This window comes from Equus caballus, chromosome 29 (genome assembly GCF_041296265.1).
Source record: "Equus caballus isolate H_3958 breed thoroughbred chromosome 29, TB-T2T, whole genome shotgun sequence".
Lineage (NCBI taxonomy): Eukaryota > Metazoa > Chordata > Mammalia > Perissodactyla > Equidae > Equus > Equus caballus.
Genome location: NC_091712.1, coordinates 37,627,463 through 37,645,308, shown reverse-complemented (window position 1 = coordinate 37,645,308; position 17,846 = coordinate 37,627,463). Strand labels below are relative to the sequence as shown.

The following is a 17,846-nucleotide window of genomic DNA, read 5'->3' as shown; positions in this document are numbered from 1 at the left end:
ACCGACACCATCGCTCTGCTCCAGCGGGGCGGAGCTTCCTCATCGGCGCGCTCCGTCTTTGGCTAGTGCTGCCTCGCCCCGGCGACCGTCCAGCGGGAGGCGGAGCGAGTCCAAAATGGCGGCTCTCAGGCTGGCGCGCTCCGTGCTGCTGAGGTTTTGAGGTGGTCGCCAGGGGTCGGGGGGGACGATTTCCCCGCCACGGGGGCCCCAGAGGATGAATCGGGGGCTCTGCTAAGGTTAGGCGGTGGGGGTGGAGAGCAGTGGCAGCAGGGGCTGCGGTGGAGTCCACGGAGCGGGATGTGCGAGAGTTACTCCAGGTCGTTGTTGAGGGTCTCGGTGGCGCAGATCTGCCAGGCGCTGGGCTGGGACTCGGTGCAACTCAGCGCCTGCCACCTCCTCACGGACGTGCTGCAGCGCTACCTGCAGCAGTTGGGACGGGGCTGCCATCGGTACTCTGAGCTCTGTGAGTACCGGGCTGGGTGCGGGAGGGCTGCCTCTGCCAGTCACGAGTGACACCTCGGGGCTCCCCTGCGCGCTCGCAGCGTCCCCGAGCTGTGGGTCCTTCACCCCCAACCCGAGATCGGGTGTCTTCTCGGCCCCTGACGCCCCTCCACTTCCACTGCCCCTGGAAACTCGAGTCATCCCCCGGGTGCCTCTTCCTCATCCGCTAACTTCCCGCCGCCAGCCGGGAGCCCTGTGTGCGCTCCCGGCTCGTCGCCCTCCCACCCCTTCTCCGATCTGAGATGTGCCTCGGTCTTCCTCCTCGCCTCGCTTTTGCTGCGTGTACAACCACCTCCACAATGCCTTGCAGCCTCTTCTACTTTGGTCCTATTCCTCCCTTGCCCGCAAACTACTACAACTAGTTGTCACAGGCGCTCCGTCTACCGGCCGTTTCTTACAAGGCTGGCTATTCTTCAGCTCATAACCACACGGACTCGTTGACAGCTCTGCTCCGTTAGGGACGGGGCTATATCTGTTCACCTCGTAGACAGCATCTCTGCTCACTCTGTCCGAAGGCCAACTTTGTCAGTTTCACTTAGATTAACTTTCACTTACATCTCAGTCATCCATTGATTTCTTTCTGTATGTTTTCATGTCGGTGGTTATGAAGTGTGGTAGAGGGATCATAGGCAATTTATGAGGTCTCCCAGGTAATCTGAGCTACAATACTTAATAGTTTTTAAGTGACCGGTAGTATCTAAGCTGGTGGCATTTAATAATTTGCAATATTTCATAGGAGCCACACATCATCTAACTGATGTGAAGTGTGTGTGTGCGTGGAGGGGAGCCACCCCTCATTTAAATTTCAGGTCATTATTTTTAAGGTGTTACGGTGAAGAACTGGGTGAAGCGTTTCGTAGGATATTTTGTTTTGTTAAAGTGGTTCCTAGACTGGAAAATTGAGACCCCTGGATGCACTTTACTTCTTAAGCCCTAAATTCCATCCCAGCTTCCCCAAATAATCTGTCCATAACACAGAGCCGATCGTGTCGTTCTTAAAAATATTTCAGTTGATTACAGGCTGAAAAATCTAAACTCTTAGGCAGCACTCGCTTCCCTTTCTGAACTAGTATTTTCTGATCTTCTGCCATCCTAATCTACAACCATGCTCAGCTACCTGCCTTTTCCAGAACATTTTAAGCTGTCCATTTCTATATGCATGCTGTTTCCTAGAGTGTCCTTGCCCCCCTGTTCCACCTAGTACCGCTTATATTTTGAGATTCACTTATCACTTGCTTTAGGAAACTCATATTATCTACTCTCTTATTCTGTGTGTATTTCTGTTGTGTTATTTAACACTTTTGTTTTGTAATCATCTGTGTGTGTCTCTCACCCTCTCTCCCTTCTCCTCCCCAGGAGACAAATTTATTTGTATTCTGTAACCTAGTATGACGCCATGATATAATAGGCACCCAGGAAATAGTTGTTGAATAAATGAATCAACTGATAACCCACTACCATAATAGCTATTTAATCACTTCACCTTTTGAGTTTTAAAAATGTGTAGTTTTTGAATGCTTGATTTCACCGATACTTCCAATCTAAATTTGGAACTGTCAGGTAACCCTCATTCATTGTTATCTTGAGAGTACCCCACCAGCACGCTACTCTCTTGGCTTTTGCTTCCTTTCCCTCCCCATGTGTGGTCCCTGAGTATACTGTTATGGTTATGCACGATCCAGATTGTATTTTTGCTACCATGTTCCTTCAGTGAGGACAGATGTTCTGTACCTTTAGGTAATCAAAATATCCCTTGAATACATAGTCACCTTTCCTGTCGTATACACAGAACAAGACTGTGTGCTAGAGCTCCAAGTCACCACGTATTCCAAAGTCATCAAGTGATCATTGTTATGTGTTAATGTGAACCTCTTTCCTAATTACCCAATTCCTGTGGTCGATTTTCTTGCTTTTAGTGAGAATGCGATTATCAGGTTCATTATTCCCCATTGTGGTCTGGTGAGTTTTTTAAAATGCTAATTCCTGGTATACTTATTAGTTACAGGCTTTTTTTAGATTCTTTTTGGTGTACTATCCTACTTTTAGACTTGAATTCTGTAACCTCAGGTTACCATTATGCAATCTTGTATTCTTTTAAATCCTTTTTGTCTTTTTGACAGACATTTGTTGCATACCACTTATGAACTAAGCACTGTGCTAGGTGTCAGAGACATGAAATTACTTAGGCACAATTTCTGCCCCTAGGGTGTGTACAGGGGTGTCAAAATGTCAACAAAAACACACTGATGGTATTTGTTCCCTCTAAAAAAAAATACTCTCAAGTTAAAGCAAGTATTGGAAGTTACTATGAATTCAACAAGTAATACATTTTTAAATTTCCCTAAGGTAATGATTTGTCACAGCATTCGGGGCAGATGTCTCTGTGTGTGTTGTATTAGGTGTGTGTGCATGTGCTGAAAGCGGGTGCTACACCGTTCAGAATGACTCTTCGAGACTAGTACTCTAACGTAAGAATTGCGTGGTCTAGGCAGTAAATGCAAAAGGAATAGGGTAAAGGAGAGATGGATGTGGGCTCTGGGTTCCAGAGCAAGATCTCTTCCCAGGAAAGATGAAATTTGAGTGGAGCTATGAGGAATGGTTGTTTAAAGGGGGAGAACATGCTGGATTAGAGATAGCCAAGTGGGATGAAGCATGATCAGAGTGGCAGTGAGGTGGCCAGCGTGACAGATGTAGCCAGTTCCTGCGGAGCATGTTAGAGGAGACTTAAACAGAGGGAAATCAGGTTCGGGAGGGACTCGGCAGACTGAGAAGTTAAATCGTGTGGTAGAAAATGCTGCAGACCCCGAGGAGGGGAACGGTGTGCGGAAAGTGATAGGTCAAGAAAATTGTGCTGTCCATGAAGTGCAAGAGAGGATCCAGGGGGAGAACTGGAAACTATACTGAGATAGTGATAGTAGGAATAAGGAGAAAGGAAAACTTGCAATCTGAGGCCAAAAAAGGGAGCGGAGAGTACCAGAAGGTCTTGGGTTGACATTGCAAAGCATGTGGAGGAATTCATGATGGTTATATATTTTAGACTGAGAGAATAATAATTCTTTTAACAGGAACAGAAGAGTTGCAATACATATTATTGTCATTAAGAAAAAGAATGAATATTAATTTTACTTATTCTTTCTTTTTTATACATCATAGAAGTAACCCATACTTGTAGAAAAATTCAAATATTCCAGAAATGTTTGAAGTTAGAAGTGAAACTCAGGTTCAACTCTGCCCTTCTCTGCACTACAGCTTTCATCCCCTTGAACTGTTAACAGTTGGATGTATATCCTTCCAGAACTTTTCTTTGTGGATGTGAGCAAGCACGTGTCTAATTTTTACAAACTTTGGTTTATTCTTTTTCATTTCGCAGCATGATTTAATTTTAGACATTGAATTTGAAGTGATCATAAGAGATGTCAGTAAAAAATACTGTAGGCTATTGGAAATTGGGAACTGGAATTCTCATAGAAGTTTTAAAAGATGTAGAGATCTTAAGTTCTGTAAAACTTCCTTTTCTAAAGAGAATCTTGCTGTATGTAACTTTTAATCTTTTTATCTTTATCCATTTTGTATGTAGCCTTCTAATTACATTTAAAATTTATATGTAAATTACCTTTATGATCTAAATCCTTTCTGTAAATATTGTTGAATTTAAAAAATTGATTCAGTGGTATAAGTCATTCAACAAATGCCAGCTATATGCCAGCCACTGTTTTAGGTTCCAGAGAATCATTATTGTACAATAGAGAAAATGTAATGGACATTTACTTAGCACAACATTCTAGTTATTTGACAAAAAATAATAATGTAATATTTATGGGGCATTTACTTTGTGTCAGCCACTGTCCCAGATGCTGTTGACTATCTGTAAACTCCTTTGATATTTATTCTGTACCAGCTGATTGTGAGTATGAATTGTCTGTGGCGATCTGATTGGTTATCAGATCCTATTTAAAATTGACTTTAGGAATCAGCTTTCTAATATTTAAACAATATGGTATTCTATTTAAAAATCTACTAAATTCTTTCCAATAACTAGGTCTTACATGTATATAGTATATTTGATTCTGAGCTGTGTATTTACTTGATACTTTTTTCTTAATATTTTAAAAAATCTTCATGGGATTTTCTTAAAATAATTTTCTTTGCTTTTGACTTTGTTTCAGATGGCCGGACAGACCCAATTTTGGATGATGTTAGTGAAGCTTTCCAACTTATGGGGGTTAGTCTTCATGAACTAGAAGACTATATTCACAATATTGAACCTGTCACTTTCCCACATCAAATTCCTTCATTTCCTGTTAGCAAGAACAATGTACTTCAGTTTCCTCAGCCTGGAAGTAAAGATGCAGAGGAAAGAAAAGAATACATTCCTGATTACATGCCACCCATTGTGTCTTCTCAAGAAGGTTTGTAATTTTTTTGTCTGTTTCTTGCTCATATATTTGTAACTATTTTGATGGGTTTTTAATCTTCTTAGTTTTCCCAACTGAATTATATAAAACGCTATGCCAACATATAAATTCTAGAAGTGCAATCAAAATATTTTCATATTATTTACAAATCATTCTAATCTTTAAGACAACAAACTTGTGGCTGGCTTCACCAGGCGGAGCCATGGCATAATCAAGGTTATGTCTGATGAGGCATTTATTTCCTTTATCAGTTTTAAGTAGGGGAGAACAGAAAGTGACCACAGAGAGAAGCCTTTCAGTAGACGTAGTGTATGAGGATGGGTGTGAAGTAAATTAGAAAACCTTCGAAACAGAACAATGACAGTAGCTCTTTCCCACCCACCCGCCCCCCTTATTATAAAGGTGAGTTGGATAATGCTAGAAACAGTGAGTGAGTGAACAATTCACTAATATTATGCAGATTTATCTCCATTTTTTTATGATGAGTAGAAATGTTTATTGTTTGGTCATACAGAATTTTTGTTTATAAAATAATAGCTAATCAGGCACAATAGTCATTGCAGAGTTCCTTTTCACCTGAATAATTTTACATGTCAATTGTTTAGGTTCACTACGGTTCTAAAGAGATACATGAGTAATTTGTGGTCTCTAATGCAGTTACAAAATATTTTTTCTTGTAAAAAATGGGAAAGTTGTAATTCAGTTTTTTCTTTTTTAAATTCTAGAACTGTAAATGTACTTCAGGACAATGCAAATGATGGCAGAAATAACTTTTATTTATAATTTTTTTATTGATGTACAATTCAGTGGCATTAAGTACATTCACATTGTTGTACTACCATCACCACCATCCATCTCCAGAACTTTTTCATCTTCGCCAACTCTGAAACCATTAAACAATAACTCCCCATACCCGCCCTCCAGCCAGCCCTGGGCAATCACCATTCTATTTTCTGTCTCTGAATTTGACTACTCTACGTACCTCATGTAAGTGGAATCTTACTTACCTTGTGTCTGGCTTACTTTACTTAGCATGGTGTCTTCAAGGTTCATCCATGTAGCATGTTTCAGAGTTTCCTTCCTTCTTAAGACTGAATACTATCCTGTTGTATGTATATACCACATTTCGTTATCCATTCATCCATTGGTGGATATTTGGGTTGTTTCCACCTTTTGGCTCTTCTGAATAATGCTGCTATGAACATTGGTGTACAAATATTTGTTTGAGTCCCTGCTTTCAATTTCTGGGGGTATATACTCAGAATTGGAATTTTTGGGTCATAAGGTAATTCTATGTTTAAGTTTTTTGAGGAACAGCCATATTGTTTTCCACAGTGGCTGTACCATTTTGCCTTCCCACCAACAATGCCCCAGGGTTCCAATTTCTTGTAATTCATATGTTACAATCTTCTATTCCACTTTCATAGCTTTTTGGAGTGTTACCTGTTTGTTTCATGTTATCTTTAGACTTGGAATAAGTTGTTTTACAATCTGTGTGTCACTGTTGCCTTATCTGAAAAACTGGGCAAAAACCGGCCCTACGTTGTAGAGCTTGGTTGTGGATTGGTGCGTCATCATCAGGCGCTCTGATCTTGGCGTGGTAGCCTCTACTGGACAGTGCTGGAGCTCTTATGAAGTGTGCTGGAAGTGAAGCACTGTACCCATGCCTGTTTGTAGCTGTGATAGATATGGAAAGAACTTGCTGCACCCTTTTGGAAAGCCTCATAGTCTGCTGGTTTGAGTCCCTTTGGGAAATAGACTCTGCTTGGCAGCTTAGTACTTCTCTGCTTCTAGTTCTTAGAGATTCAGTTCTGACTGAAGGCAGGAATAAGCATCGCCAGTGCTTCACACAAGGCATGCCTGGGGTGAATGTTCTTGAACTGAGTTAAATTAAACACTATCTGTAGGGTCTTGCCTGTGGAAGTTCTTTGTTTCTCCTCCTTTCCAGGCCTACTGAGATAATATAACAGCAGGGCTTGGAAATCTATAGATGCATCTCAATCATCCCCAGCTTCCCTTAGTAACTGCTTAAAATTCTGTCTCCTGCCCATCTTTGAATTTATTTGTATGTGTAGCTTTTATTACCTTTGAGGAAATCTTACTCTTTATGACCCCCATGTAAAGTCAGTCTCTTTAAATCCCTCATTCCTTAGTGTCAGTGTTTTTGATCTAGAAACCTATATTCGTCGCAACTTCTCTAGACGTATATATATTTACTTTAGGAATATACAGATGCATTTCAGTGTCAGCTTTATCAAAGGAGGGTTTCTTGAGCAGAGGCCTGGTAGCAGCTGGATCGAAGAGAACTCTCTTTTCTCTTAGGTCATGAATGTCACGTAGACCTGGAATTTCCTTCTTTGCTGTTGTCATTAATTATGACTTATTGAGCATCCTAGACATCTTCGTCAAAGTAGTGCTAAGTTAGTCCATGATATATCCTCTTGTACTTTAATTTTTATATGGCTCTGAAATTTTTAGCTGAAAGGCCACTTAGAAGTACGCAAAATTTGGAATTGTGCTAAGAAAACATGAATGGTAGTCAAATGCTGGGAGAAAGCTTAAGGCATTCCATAGGAGGAAACTGAAGGAAAGACACTAATATAGATAACCACAGGTCAGTGATTCTCCGAGTGACAGGTGATTGTGTCTTGTATCAGTGAATTAGACCGGGGTGAAGTTTAACAGACTTCCGTGCAGTGTCAGTTGGCATGTGATTGAACCAGAACTACTGTCTTCTCCGTTTGAAAAATTTTAGTCCATTTTCTCTGTGCCTTTGGGCCTTTCTAAATCTAACTGTTTTGTGGTTTGCATTCTATTCTGTCTCCTGTTATACTTCCTATTTTATAGTTAAATTGCTTAATATTTGTTTTTTTCTGCCGTTTTTAAAGATTTCGTTTTTCCTTTTTCTCCCCAAAGTCCCCCAGTACATAGTTGTATATTTTAGTTGTGGGTCCTTCTAGTTGTGCCATGTGGGATGCCGCCTCAGCATGGCTTGATGAGCGGTGCCATGTCCACGCCCAGGATCCAAACCAGCAAAACCCTGGGCTGCTGAAGCAGAGTGTGCGAACTTAACCACTCGGCCAAGGGACTGGCCCCTTTTCTGCCGTTTTGAAAAATTTGGACTCAGATGGACATTTGCTTAATCTTAATCCTTGATTCCTGCACAGGCTCATCTTGGTGCATGCATAACCTGCATTTATTCATTTAGAGAGTTATTTAATTATTTTTAATAATGTAATAAGCCTTAACACGCTCACTGCCCAAAAGGCTAGGACTTTGATAATAATCAACACTTAACCCTTTGCTCCCTCTTGTTTTATTTTTATAGAATGCAAATAATACACAATGAAATTCTCTCAAGCGATATGGTTATCATGTTTAAATACTGCAAGGAAATGTAACTAAGATATCAGATTTGTATGGGTAGTGAAGGAGAATGAAAAGCAGTTCAGTGATCTTAGATACTGACTTCTGTCTGAAGTGACTACAGTAACTTTTTGAGTTTCTCTTCTGGATCATTTGAAGCAAAAGAAGAATCTTATTTCATTTGAAATTTTATGCAATATAAATTATAAACATTTTAAAAGGAAAATAGCATAACCCTTGAACACTTCTCTTTTCAGCTAATGCTGTGGGTTCTCTAAGGAGCAGAAATATTGCTGATTCATAAGATAAGCATATGGTTCGTAAGGATGCGATAAGTGGTAGACAGTACAATAAGATGCTTATCAAAGCCTTTTCCCCCTGTTCAGGTAAAGGGATATAAAATGCAGTTCTGTGGTGACCATTTTTTAATGTAGCCACACAAGTCAACTTAATAAATCACTTGTAGTCTGAGATCTTTCTTTGCATGGGTACAGCATGTTAGAAAGTTCCTAGTATTCTGATTAGTGGTGCAAAGTGTGGTACAGACGTGAACAACTTTGTTAATAACACCTGTTGGCTAAGTTCTTTATTTTCCTTTTATTTGCTTAAGAGCCACAGACAGGACCAGACTTTGGTCATAAAATACTCTTAGCAAAGTACTAATTTTCTAAAGTCATGGGACTACCTTCTTATCACTTGTTCAACTTGGTTCATGTCAAAGAAGCACTAGAATGTCTTCTCCGTGTACCACTAAGTACTCTGGTGAGCGTGCGAGCATGGCAGGCCTGAAGCGGCAGCAGGCTGTAGTGGAAGGAACACGGGCTTCATGGAGCCGTTTGGACGTGACTCAGCAGGTTATCGAGTTTATAGTCTTAGCAAGTTACTTTGCCTTTCTGAACTTTATGTTCTTCATCTGTAAAATAGGTATAAGAATCCTACCACATGGGCGATAGTGAGGATTAACTGAGAGATTTTGTAGGACATGTGTATAAAGTAGGACAGTGCTTAACATGTAAGACACAACAGTGAACGTTAGATCTCTTCCCGTTTTGCCTTCCTCACTCTTAAGGAACTTACTTTTCAATTGAAATACAGTATACATTTATGAGGTATCTCTACTATAAGAATAAATTTAAAACTGTTAATCTTATGCTTAGCAGCTAAGGGAATGCAAACCTAATATCTGGGCTGGGGTAGATGCTTGACTGAGGAGCTGTTTGATTATCAGCAGTGTGAACATGGTAGAGGAGGAGGTGATATAGAAGGAATTCTTGCCCGTCGTATGTGATTACATGCTTAGAAATGAGACCTCTTTGAAAATATTTTATAAATGCACGTTTTGCTTAGACAGTTACAGTTCTGAAGGCTGGTACCCAGTGTGTTTTATCCAAAAACATTCTCTCCCCAGCTTGCCGTACATATTTTCAGATTCACACCAATAGCATATTTTTTGCTCCCTGTTTTGTTGTGCTGAAGAATGCCTGAAAATAGTATACTACACTAAAGTCCTTGTTTGGTTCTCAGAGGGAAGCCACTAGATCACTGGTCTGTGAGGGTCTTCTAAGTGGTCCATTGATTGGTCCAAAATATTTGCATGAGAAAGAAAAGAGAAATAGAAACCATTTCCTCTGCTTTACTTATTGCAGAAAGCTTACCAACGTCAACTTAACAACTTGGTAAAGATACTGTGATGTTGCTACTTCTAAGAAATTTTAAGTAGACTTTATTTTGTTTTTATTTTTTATTTTTTTAGACTTGATTTTTTTGAATAGTTTTAGATATACAGAAAAATTGAGAAGATAGTACAGAGAGTTCCCTTATTTCTTGTACCCTATTTCCCCTATTATTAGTATCTTACGTTAGTATGGTACATTTGTTATAGTTAATGAACCAGTACTGATACATTATTAACTAAAGTCCCTTATCTTTAGTTTTTAACTAAAGTCCTTTTTCTGTTTCAGGATCCCATTCAGGATGCTTATTACATTAGTTGTCATGTCTTCTTGGGCTCCTGTTGGCTGTGACAGTTTCTCAGACTTTCCTTGTTTTTGATCACCTTGACAGTTTTGAGGAGTTACAGAATGCCTCTCTATTGGAATTTGTCTGAGGTTTTTCTCGTGGTCAGGCCGGGGTTACGAGTTTTTGGGGAGGAAGGCCACAGGGGAAAAGTGCCATTTTGCTCGCATCATAGTAAGGGTCCATGCTATCGCCACGATTTATCACAGTGGATGTTGACCCCGATCACCTTGCCGGGTGGTGTTTGTCAGGTTTCTCCACTGTAAAGTGACTCTCTTCCCCCTTCCCACACTGTCCTCTTTGGAAAGAGGGCACTGTGTGCAGCCCACACTGGAGGACTGGCAAGTTATGCATCCCCTCTTTGAAAGCAGAGTATCTCCATAAATTAAACTCTTCTGCAGAAATTATTTAGATTTTTCTCTTCTCCAGGGGTTCCTATTTTTATTATGAAGCCGTTTTACAAAATGAGCACTTACAGGTTTAAAATAATTAAGAAGTAACACAACATGTTGGAAAAAAATTGAATATTGCCCAAGTATAAAGTATAAAATGAAAGATCCTCCTCCCTTTCCCCATACCCCCATTTCCAAAGAGTGGCCTTATTTGACGGGTGTGAATCCTTCTAGATCTTTCAGCGTGCAACATTTTCACCCCCTTTGACTCAAGAATCTGCGTCCCCTTCAATACCTACTATTCATTCCTCAGGCTGCTGCAGTGTGGCTTCTGCCCCCATCCTTTTCTTGAAATAGCTCTCACGGGGAGCATCAGTTACCCCGGAATTGGCTGACCTAAAGGAAATTTTTATCCTTACCGATCTTCTTTTTGGGGGCTTATTGCTTAGTGAGTTATTATAAGGCAAATAACTTTTTAATCACCTTCCAGTTCAAGGCATAAAACTTTACCAACTACCCCAGAAGCCCTTCCCTGTGCCCAGCCCCGACCACAGCCTCTCCTTCCTCCCTCCAAAAATAACCACTATTGTAACTTTTTAGAGATTACTTCTTTGCTTTTCTTTTATCTTTTATCAGCCAAATGTGTATCTGTGGACATTTTAGTTTAATTTCTTCACACACACAACCCCTTTTCTTATTTCACATGTCATTTAATTCTCTTAGAATCTACAGGTCCCCCCCACAACCTTGCCCCCATCAAATGCCTTTCTTTTTCTTATACTGTATTTGTTGAAGACTCTGGGTCATTTGATTTACAGGATTTCCCCCAGTCTGGATTTTGCTGACTCTGTACCCCTAGTGCAGTTCAATGTGTTTCTTGCAAATTGGCACAAGAATCTGAGGCTTGATTAGACTCCAGTTCAGTACCTTTGGCAAGGTATATGTAGTGTTATGTTCCTTCATCAGGAGGCTAATAATGTCTGGTTTTCACTTTTTTTGGTATTAGCTGCAAGGCAATGATATTCTATCATTTTGTTTTTATTTCATTCTTTAGTTGGAATAATTTTTATTAAAAAATCGTTTCCCTCATCCACTATTTAGTTACTTAGCGGTACAGTTCATACAGGGAAAGCAGGATGAATGCTTGACTCTTTCATTTTGCATACCCAGTTTTCAAAATTATGAACTGTCCTTGTCATCCATAGGTGACTTATTAGTGTTTAAAAAGTCTATCATATGAGCTCATAGATTGAAACATGTTTGATAGGTTTCTTTCATTATAATTATTACCCCTCATTGCAACTCAGATTGTCCCAGCTTTGGCCGGTGGCAGCTTCTTCAGTCTGGCTTCTGAGTCCTGTTGACATGACGCTGGTAGTGTTTGATAGCGTACTTGCTATCTGCTGTATCAAAGTGTTTTAGGGTCATCCTGTGTATTCTTGTGCCACAGTTGGAATCAATCATTTTTCCAAGGAGCCCTGGCTTCTTGGGAAATGGCATTTCAATTCCACGGTCTGGGCGCTTGGGGTACTTATTACAACTGGGTCAGTCATTGTTTCTAGGCAATAAGTAAATAAATATTTATACTCATGTATATGCATATAGGTGCATGTAGATAGGTGGTTAGACAGACAGGTAACAGATAGGGTATCTGAGGAGTTCAGACAAATATTTAGAATTCAAATTCAGGACTATCGGATCTTTGCTTTTTATTTACATCAGTAAATACTTTCGTCCATAACAAGAATTCTGGTTCCCAAGGATAAAGTGATAGAATTAGAATATTCCAAAATTACTCATCAGCCATATCCTAGACTACTCATACAGTATTAATACTGATCCTGTCATTCATGATTACTGAAACTGGTGAACAAACTTTTTTTTGCTATGCTGTCCTATTACCCCAATTTTCTGTGATTGTCCTCTGTTCAAATTGTCAGATCATATAGCTACTTCCTTTAGGTCTGTCACCTGATTTCTGAGTTTTTCTAATTTTGATTTATGTTCATATCTTTTAGACCATTTTGAAATAATACTGGAACATTACAGTTTTCATCTGTTTTTTGAGGATTGTTTGTTGTATAGTTTCATTGTCTATAGGGATGTATTTAATCTCCTTTTTCTTGTAGAAGTTGTGTCTGTGCATGTCGTTTTTCTGACCATCCAGAAGGAGGTTCAGGGTGGTGGTTCTAACTTTACTCTGCTCCCTCTTCGGTTGCTTTGTGTAATGTTCAAAAGTCGGGTGCTTGCTTTCTGAGGTATTCTGTCTCTACTTTCTCCCTCCACTTTGATCTGGGTCTTTTCTTTCCTTAACGCCACTTTTCCTTTTCCTTTTCTGCTCAGCTGTGATTCTCATCCCAGCAGGTTTCTTCTCAGTAGGCTCTGTCCTGGAGAGGGCACCGAAGGGTCGGGTTTGAAAGCTCAGGGGTGAGTCTTGGGCCCCTTGAGATCTCACTCAGGCTCCGGTTACTCCCCTGTTCTGGAAGAAGTCAGGCCATTCTCAGCCTCAGCACGCTTCTCACGTGGCCTGCCAGGCTTTCAGTGAACACCTGCTGGCTTTTTGAGGTTCTCTTTCGGGCCGGTCTCTGCATCGCTTCTCCCCACTTGCACCCACACAGATGGGTCGTACTCAGGGCTGGTGGCTCTTGGTGGTTGGTTCTCATCCCGTATATTTTGGTGTCAGTGGGTGCACTTTGTCACCTCACTGTGTGAGTTGCTCTGTTTTTATGTGGCATTTTGGGAAGATCCAAAAACGTTTCCACAGCTGCCACTTTCTTCCCAGGATTCCCTTCCCTGAACCTTCCTGATGCCTTTATCACTGTTGGGCACTCCTTTTGTTCAGTGACATTGTGCTCTCTTAATCCTCCTTGTATGACTAATTCATTCCCTGTGCCTTTCAGGGCTTGTCTTCCATGGCTCTTTTACTTCTAGAATGTTGGTGCTCCTGAAATTTTATTCTTTTCTTTTTAATTTTTTGAACTTATTTTATTTAATTGATTAATTAATTTATTTTGGTGAGAAAAATTGGCCCTGAGCCAACATCCATTACCGGTCCTCCTCTTTTTGCTTGAGGAAGATTGTCGGTAAGCTAACATCTATGCCAGTCTTCCTCTGTTTTGTATGTGGGATGCCGCCACAGCATGGCTTGATGAGCGGTATGGTGTGCAGATCTGCACCCAGGATCTGAACCTGTGCACCCCAGGCCACTGAAGCAGAGTGTGCAAACTTACCCACTATGCAACTGGGCTGACTCCCCAAATTTTATACTTAATCTATTACTTTTCTTACTTTCTCCAGTTTCAGTGTGTGATCTTATCTATTCTCATGGTTTCAACTATCCTCTGTATATGATGACGCCCCAAACCATACCTTTCAGACTCTGTCCAGTTGCCAGTTGGCCGTTTCCACATTTCCCACAGGCAGCTCAAACCCGTATGTCAAAGCTGCACACATTCTCTTACCCTTAATACACCTGTGTTACCTGTTTCAGTTGGTGGCACCATCTCCTGCCCAGTCCCTTAAGCTGGAAATGTGAGAGTTGTCTTTGACCCCTTCCCTCATCCTGCTCCTGCATTCCCCATGGCCGTGTCTGCTAATTGTGTTTCCAAAACATTTCTAAAATACTAGCGCCCCCATTCCCTTTGTTTAAACCTTATCCCTTGCCTCAACTATCCTTGTCTTCCATAATACATTGTTAAATAAAAAGTAAGTGTATTCCTAGCGTAAAACCCTTTATTCACTTCCCACAGCCTAAAGGCATGGCGAGCAGCCTTTGTTTCTCAAGGAAACCAGAAAGGTCTGTGGAGAGCAATTTCTTTTTTTCATTGAAAATAAAAATAGCTTTAATCATTCTAGAGAAATGATGTTTCTTCTTACAACTTAGATTACGGACTAAATGAATAGAAGAATGTTAATGAGGAAATTTGTACTGCTTTTCAGTCACTAAAATTATTAATATTTATGGGGCCAGCCCGGTGGCGCAGCGGTTAAGTTCACACATTCCACTTCTCGGCGCCCCGGGGTTTGCAGGTTCGGATCCCGGGTGTGGACATGGCACCGCTTGGCACACCATGCTGTGGTAGGCGTCCCACATATAAAGTAGAGGAAGATGGGCACGGATATTAGCTCGGGGCCAGTCTTCCTCAGCAAAAAGAGGAGGATTGGCAGTAGTTAGCTCACGGCTAATCTTCCTCAAAAAAGAAAGAAAGAAATAAAATATTAATATTTACGTTTGTTTGAAAATAGAAATATAAAAGCAGCCTTGAGATCATTAATCCTTGATATCACATGGTGTTTTCAAATGCACTGTCTCATTTAGTCTTGAAACAGCCCTAAAAGCAGGTACTGTTATCATTCCTACTTATAGAAGGAGTAGTAGAAGTTCAAAAAAAATGGGTGCACTAACCAGCCTGTGATACATTGTGATTTGGGAGCAGAGCTGGAGTAGAATTTGCTTGATTGTTTTCGGTGCTGCGTTTATGGGTCCCCACTGTGTGTCCAGTCCTACGTAAGGACCCTGAATTGAAGGTAGAGAGATGAGTAAGATGTCCTCCCTCCCTGTTTCGGCTTTGTTCTGTGGTGGTTGGAAATCTCTGTGGAGGCAGGACTTTACTAGGAGGAGCAGTGCCATCGTCACGCCGGTGTTCTTAGTGGACAGGCTTGCAGAATGCTGCTGGCCCCAGTCCAGGCTCACACCTAGCCCCTCTGTGAGCGTGTTGCCACCCCTCCCTTGACCCTCTCATACCCTTCCCCCTCGTCTCCCTGCGGGGCTGGAGGGTCTGGGCAAAGTGTATTCTGTGTATCCAAGGTAGTTGCCTGGAGGCATTGTGTTGTTTGTTTTTCTTAATCCTGCAGCATCTGAGCCAAGAGGTTGCGTCTGAAATGATATCAAGGACTGATGCGCACTGACTTGCTTGTGATGTTCAGTACAGATTTCTTAGCATAAACCTATAGGGCCCTCCAGGATGAGACTTCTGCCCTCATTGCTTCAGGCTTTAATCTCCATAATCATTAACTTGCTTATGTTTCCCCGAAGGAACTGTGTGCCTTCGGATCTTTACTCAGGCTAGGCTGATTTGGAGTTCCCCCTGCAGCCATACTCTGGGCGCCCATGTGATCTATATCTCTACCATCGACTTAATATATCTTGTTATGACCACTGGTTTCATTTGTCTCCAGAATTTACACTTGTCTTGCTTCCTCTTTAAATCCCATACTCATTCTTCATTCTACCTTTTATTACAGAAAGCCTAAAGTCCTGTCACTCTACCTGAGAGGTGAATTCAGGGCACAGAGAAGGTTACTGACTGCTGTCCTTAGGGAATTTGTTCAGAATGTTGGGGAAGCTGTCTCCAAAAGTAACTTCTCCAAAGTAACACAGCTGTTAAAGTGACCGAAATGATAGGCCCACATTGCTTAGTCTCAGCCCAGCATCCTTTGCATCATTCATTACCCTGGTATTATTCTCAGAGTACAGGTTTACCATGTGACTCTTCAAGTTTTTTTCTTTTCCTTTCACATTGACTTCTTCAATGCAGTTGCTTAAAAAAAAATCATATTTTGATAACATCTTATTTGATTCTTTTATTCATGTTACTTTTTCTCATTGTTATCCTTGGAAATGGGTTTTTTAACTACAGCATAAGAATTAAATTAGATTTAAAAAAAAATATATAAGTGTCTTTGCTTTGCATTCAAAGCAGCAAAATTATCCCCTAAGTAGAGGTATATACATTATACCAGCATACACAGATATGATAGACTACAATTTATGGTCAGCTTTGCTAAAATTCTCTTTCCTACTGAAATATTTTTCCTTTAATCTGTCTGGGTTTATAAAAATAAGAGCACATTTGCAATGTTATAATAAAATAGTTTTTATGTTTCTAAATCAAGAAACATACCAAATGCCTTAGAAAAATTAAGTATTTTGCTGTTTTACTTACTACAACCACCAAATTACTCTATTTTCCCCTTCCAGGCATCCAGAACACGCAAAAAAATCTTGTTATTTTTTTCCAAATTTTAAAGTTTCCAGAAGTTTAACGTTTCTCTTATCCACGATTATATATTTTTGGAAGATTTCCTCCACGTGCGCACACGTGTGTATGTGTGTTGGGGGGGAAGGAGGTTGAGGAAGAGGGCAATAAATGTTACATGGTTGACTTGGCATAAGACCCCAAAGTTAATGTTTTTGTTATAAATGAGGATTTATTCTGTCTTGCTTTCCTGAACTTGAATCTTCTCTGGGACAGTGGAGTATTGTGTTTTATTTAACCAACTACTTACTATAGCTACATAGAGCTTTCCTATTTCACATAAATAATATGAAGTTATTTGCTTCATTTACGGTGCTTATAAATCTTGTGCCGTTGGCCTAAAGGGAGGTTCAAACTCATTTTTCGTTCATTCACCAAGTAGCGGTGGAGAGCCTGCTGTATGCCAGGCAGGCTGCTTGTTTCTGGAGATGCAGACATGAACAAAACAGGAAGGGCTGTCTTTGCCTCCCTGGAGCTTCCAGTCTACATGGAAAGAAAGAGTAGACTAATATTCGTATATGATTTTGAAGTGTTATTTGGGATAGTTACCTGGTGTGCTAAGTAATGAGGGAATCAATGGGTATTTTCTAAGTAGCTGGGATAAGATGATTAGAGTAGTAAATTCTGGTGGTATTGAGAAGGCTGGACTCGAGAGAGAGAAGACCCTTGGAAAAGGGTCCTGATAGAGCTTGTGGCAGTTGTCCAGGAGAGAGATGATGGGGCCTGAGTTCTGACTGGTGAAGAGGTACAGAGGAAGCGCCAGATGTGAGAGAAGTTGAAGGGACAGGATTTGGTGACAGATAAGTTACAGAGAATCTGATAGAGGAGCCAAAGTTTCAAGCTTGGGGGACTGGGTGGGTAATCTAAATAACTAAATTTTCAGATCTTAAACAGACTGGCCTAGTCTAGGGTTAAAGTTTAGAAGGAACCTTACTTATATCCCTCAGGCAATGCTCTAGCATAACCTTTTATTTATTTTTTAAAAAGAAGAATCAGGTAGATTGGAGATTATATAATCTGGCATGAACCTGGGACCCAGGGCAGACTGTTGCTTGTTAAGGGCAGCAGATGCACTTTCTTTAAAAAAGACCAGGTTTAGGCCAGCCCCATGGTGTTGT

The 17,846-nt window shown here is 40.7% G+C and overlaps 1 protein-coding gene across 5 annotated transcripts in view; it reads left to right on the top strand.

Moving 5' to 3' along the window:
* Nucleotides 1-86: 86 nt before the first annotated feature.
* The window catches only part of TAF3 (TATA-box binding protein associated factor 3), a 179,217-nt gene continuing 161,457 nt past the window's right edge, over nucleotides 87-17,846 (top strand). For 4 of the 5 annotated variants that reach the window (XR_002804919.2, XR_002804918.2, XR_011433856.1 and 1 more), the window contains exons 1-2: nucleotides 87-463; nucleotides 4,668-4,910. Coding sequence is in view for 2 of the 5 variants with exons in the window: in XM_003364333.5 (XP_003364381.2) it covers nucleotides 298-463; nucleotides 4,668-4,910 (409 nt within the window). In the remaining 3 variants the exon portion in view is untranslated. The remainder of the gene's footprint in view (nucleotides 464-4,667; nucleotides 4,911-17,846) is intronic. The other variant, XM_070254839.1, reaches the window with a different exon arrangement.